General features: G+C 34.2%; 1 protein-coding gene across 1 annotated transcript; it reads left to right on the top strand.

The window, feature by feature from the left end:
- Nucleotides 1-1,538: 1,538 nt before the first annotated feature.
- LOC120341333 (uncharacterized) lies at nt 1,539-3,762 on the top strand. The gene is made up of 5 exons (XM_078120173.1): nt 1,539-1,850; nt 2,082-2,160; nt 2,567-2,686; nt 3,128-3,241; nt 3,386-3,762. The coding sequence occupies exons 3-5, from the start codon at nt 2,590-2,592 to the stop codon at nt 3,574-3,576; spliced, it is 402 nt and encodes a 133-aa protein (XP_077976299.1). The 5' UTR covers nt 1,539-1,850; nt 2,082-2,160; nt 2,567-2,589; the 3' UTR covers nt 3,577-3,762.
- Nucleotides 3,763-4,028: the final 266 nt, after the last annotated feature.

Genomic DNA, 4,028 nt, shown 5'->3' with positions numbered 1-4,028 from the left:
ACACATATTTATGCATGCAGATACATAAGCCATCAAAATAATCTGGCCATTTGCATCTTCATGGCTCTGTGAACATGGATTTTCTGCTATGACTGAAATTGAAAGCGGAAAAATGGAGCGACGGAACCACGTTTCAATTGTTAGTCAAAACAGGCACACACATCGCATTAACATTTGCAGTATAAATTTATTCAAAGCTAATTTTATTTTTTTTACGAGTGTGCCGCAAAAACTTTTCAACTGCTCAGTGCGCCGCGAGCAAAAAAAGTTTGAGAACCACTGCTTCCTATACCGGACCAATTGTTTTAAAATTTTCCATAGTCGAAGATTGTTGTTGTCGATAAAAGGCTAATAGGCTACTTTTATTTGGTTTGAAAATTTTTTGGGGCTCTATAGGAATTTTGCTTTTGTGATGACGTCATCGAAATTAAAAACTGCGCATTTTGTGGCAGTTTCGCGTTGTTTTTGTAATGGCCTTGACTCCAAATCTCTACTATTAGGCGTATTATATATATATATGTTAGTGATTTACTTAGAATCAAACTGGAAGATGTGGGCCCATGCCCTGCACACAAATGAACATCTTTTAAACTTGTTACTTAGCAAGATAGGCTATCATGTTTGCAGCAGTTCGTGTTATATATATATATTTGCAATGTGCAAAACAGCGCGCTTTCATTCCGCAAGTTTCATCGAAATTACATTGCGTAAGTCATGTTATCAAATTCTTTGACAGAATGTAATCAAAAACTAACACCAAATATCTATCATGTTATATTAGGCAAAATGGAACAGGACATAGTTTAAATGTTGTTCAACTACCATGTTTATCGAATGAATATCGACTTTCTTAAAACACTTAATCACGAACCAATGTCGAAAACATTTTGACACATGTTCCAGTCAAGTCAACATCTCTGGAATCCGTCAACAAAATGAGGTAATGAATGCAGTCTGTATTAATCCTAATTTTCTTTCAATTTCATATTTAATATTACATATAAAGAACCTTGCCCTAGGATTGGTCCTTCATTTTATTGTCAACAACCTATCAATTACGACAAGCTAGATTGAGAATAAGAGCTGTCCAGTTAACAAAGATGATATATCCTGGACCAGTAAAATATTTTATATATACAAATAGGCTATAGAAATCTGGACAAATCTTACCTTTAGCCGAAGCTGGTATCTGTTTAAAGTTAAGCTTACTTAGAAATATTACACTGTCAATATCATTTTTGTTGTAGTAGATGACAAAAAGGAGGAGTATGTGTTAAACGTAGTCATGGCTCATTTTCAGTTCTAGAATCCGATAGACCTGAATATGATGTACGAATTTTGCAATCAGCAGTAGTTTAGTAAGTGGGCATAATCCTCAAAAATATTGTACTTATTAAAGAGTAACCTCAAACTACGAATCCTTGGGAAAAATAAGTAAATATGATCCAGGGAAGGCAAAAACATGTTGAGTCACATTTATAAACCCTTGATAATATGAAATATAATGTAACCGCGTTCCAAATTATTTTCATAGAGAATCCACAGTTAGTTCACGTATTGCCTAACCAATAAAGTAAAGAGTACATTTCTGATTGAAGAATGTTTCGATCTACGTATATTTTTCCAACGTTTTTGCAATCGTTTCCATTGCTATTGGAAACCAAGGATATGCACAAATATCCAAAAGTTTTCAAATTCCCTCTACAAAAGGTGAAACGTGTAACGTGGTAAATTTGAATTTCGCCGGTGATGCAGATAGTTCTGTCGATCCAGTTCGTGGACCACCCGGAAGTCCTGGAAAACGAGGGCAAATAGGACTAACTGGACCGGTTGGACCACGAGGAGAAAAAGTAAGCTATTCTAGTTATAACCAGTGCAAACAAAATTTATAGCAATACGGAAACTGTGCGTTACTTAATTCATGATATATAATTGATTATACGCGACTAACTGAAATATATTTTCTCTTTAAATTAGTAACTACTTGATCAAGTCCATTCAGCAATGTATACGTAGTATGTAGTATAAACTCAAAAAATTAAAATTAAGCTGAACAATGAGCCTGTCAAATGTTTTTCTAGGGCGATCAAGGGTTGAAAGGTGTCAAAGGAACGAGTGTAAATGTAACAGAAATAACCACAAAAATTCTCGGAATTTTGGGTAAGCGATTATCGCTCTATGAATTTGCCTTTGATCCCAGATACATATTAGTCAGTCTGTAATTTATATTCTCACATGCCGAAAGTACACATTGTAAAAACATGATTGAGAAAAATTTTAAAAATGAAAATGCATTCCAGTGTGATGAGAGACGCAATAAACCAGTGAGCAGCAGACAAACTAGCAAGCAGCGTCACCTATTAAATTTTTCGTAATGTTTCCCTACGTCTAAGATACCGCTAACATATCACGGTGTTCAAGTTGTTCACTTACCAATTATTTAGTTTCGCATTTTTACACTGAAATCTAATTCATTTTTTTCATTTTGAACGATCCATATATATTGTGTGAATTCAAAAGGATAAAAAATAAACTGTGCTGATAACCGGATCGTGTTGTCGATTAGGTGCAACAAGCTGCAAAGACTTGATGGATCTTCATGAGGTTTCATCTTCCGGATATTACTTGCTTAGAGTAAACGACTCTGCAACACCAGAATATACATACTGCGATTTTGAATTTCGAGGTTTGATTACACCTATACTTTTAACGTTGGTTTTTAGTTTCTTCCTGAAAAATCTCAAGAAACTTCAAATTTTTGGTTCACATTACAGATTCATAGTAGCATGGCCAAACCATTTCAGAGGCACCGCCGCATATTCACACAAATACAATACTGGGAACCATCACAACACCTAAAGTAAATTTTGTCCTAGGCATGATTCCAAAGTCATCATGATACAATAGCTTCCAGTGATGATAAACATTTTCAATTATTTGATCACTTTATTAATAATTATAATAAGCAATCTTTTTAATCTGAAGCGAAAGATCTTTTGATGACTTTTTTCGTTGAAATAAACTTGTTTACTGTATAGGAACGCTTTTTGTTTTGATTTCTGTGTTTACCCTCTTAAGCTTTAACTTAGCCTCTTCCATGCAGTAATTCTACAAAGTTTCATTACAGCTGTATCCAAATGCTTGGAAATTGGCGAACAAATAGAGTCACCTATACCAGGATATTATCTAATCAAGCCAGACTCAATTGCTGAGAGTACTTACGTTTATTGCGATAAATTTAGTAAGTGCTGCAAATTTTGTATTCGAAAGTGTCAACCCTCGATACGTGGAATTATATCATTTGAGGTGTTTGCTTTTTAATAAACAATATTGCAATAATATTGTTGAAGTTGACTACACAGTTGTGATATAAATTGTTTCACAGATCCTAAGAGCTGCCAAGATGTTGACAGAAAAAATTCCAAGATTTGGAAAATTACTGGAGGCGTATTTGATATATCTCCAAATAAAAATAAGCAAATAGAAGTCTACTGCGATCTCACAGCGGATGGCGAAGGATGGACTGTGAGTTTGCATAGGATTATTAAAAAAGCTTTAATTCCGATCAAGAATTAAGACTTACCGAGATAATAGTGTCAATAACGCTTCAATGTAGTGACTTTGAACATATACTCGAATAACACGAGGTGGATCATTAGAATTCCAAATTTAACGTTTGCTACCACAACAATTATACCTTATGTGTGCTGGTGACCAATTCAGCAAGTTTAATTGTATTGAACCAATGTACTGTATATCCAACTTTCAACAAATCCCTTTTATTTCACTAAATGTTTTTTTTTTCTGAAGTGAAAAATGCTGTTGTATTGCTGGTGGTTTACAAAATAAATCATTTATCTGAAGAAATGCTCTTGAAAAGACAGTAATCAACAACGGATGCAATACATTGTTTTGACAATATCAATACTCTAGTTGTCCAGTAGCATGTCAAACAAATTTGGGAATTTGTTGTTACATTTTTGACCCACCCACAAAATGCAAATATTTGGAGATTCTCATCGCCTGTT

This window comes from Styela clava, chromosome 14 (assembly GCF_964204865.1).
Source record: "Styela clava chromosome 14, kaStyClav1.hap1.2, whole genome shotgun sequence".
NCBI lineage: Eukaryota > Metazoa > Chordata > Ascidiacea > Stolidobranchia > Styelidae > Styela > Styela clava.
The sequence above is the reverse complement of the archived record's forward strand: the minus strand, read 5'-3'. Positions and strand labels throughout refer to the sequence as shown.

Excerpts from the sequence above, each read along its gene's own strand:
- LOC120341333 (XM_078120173.1), top strand. The coding sequence starts at position 2,590 with ATGGATCTTCATGAGGTTTCATCTTCCGGATATTACTTGCTTAGAGTA. Across the intron at positions 2,687-3,127 it reads CTGCGATTTTGAATTTCGAG|CTGTATCCAAATGCTTGGAA; the intron begins GTTTGATTACAC and ends GTTTCATTACAG. Across the intron at positions 3,242-3,385 it reads CGTTTATTGCGATAAATTTA|ATCCTAAGAGCTGCCAAGAT; the intron begins GTAAGTGCTGCA and ends ATTGTTTCACAG.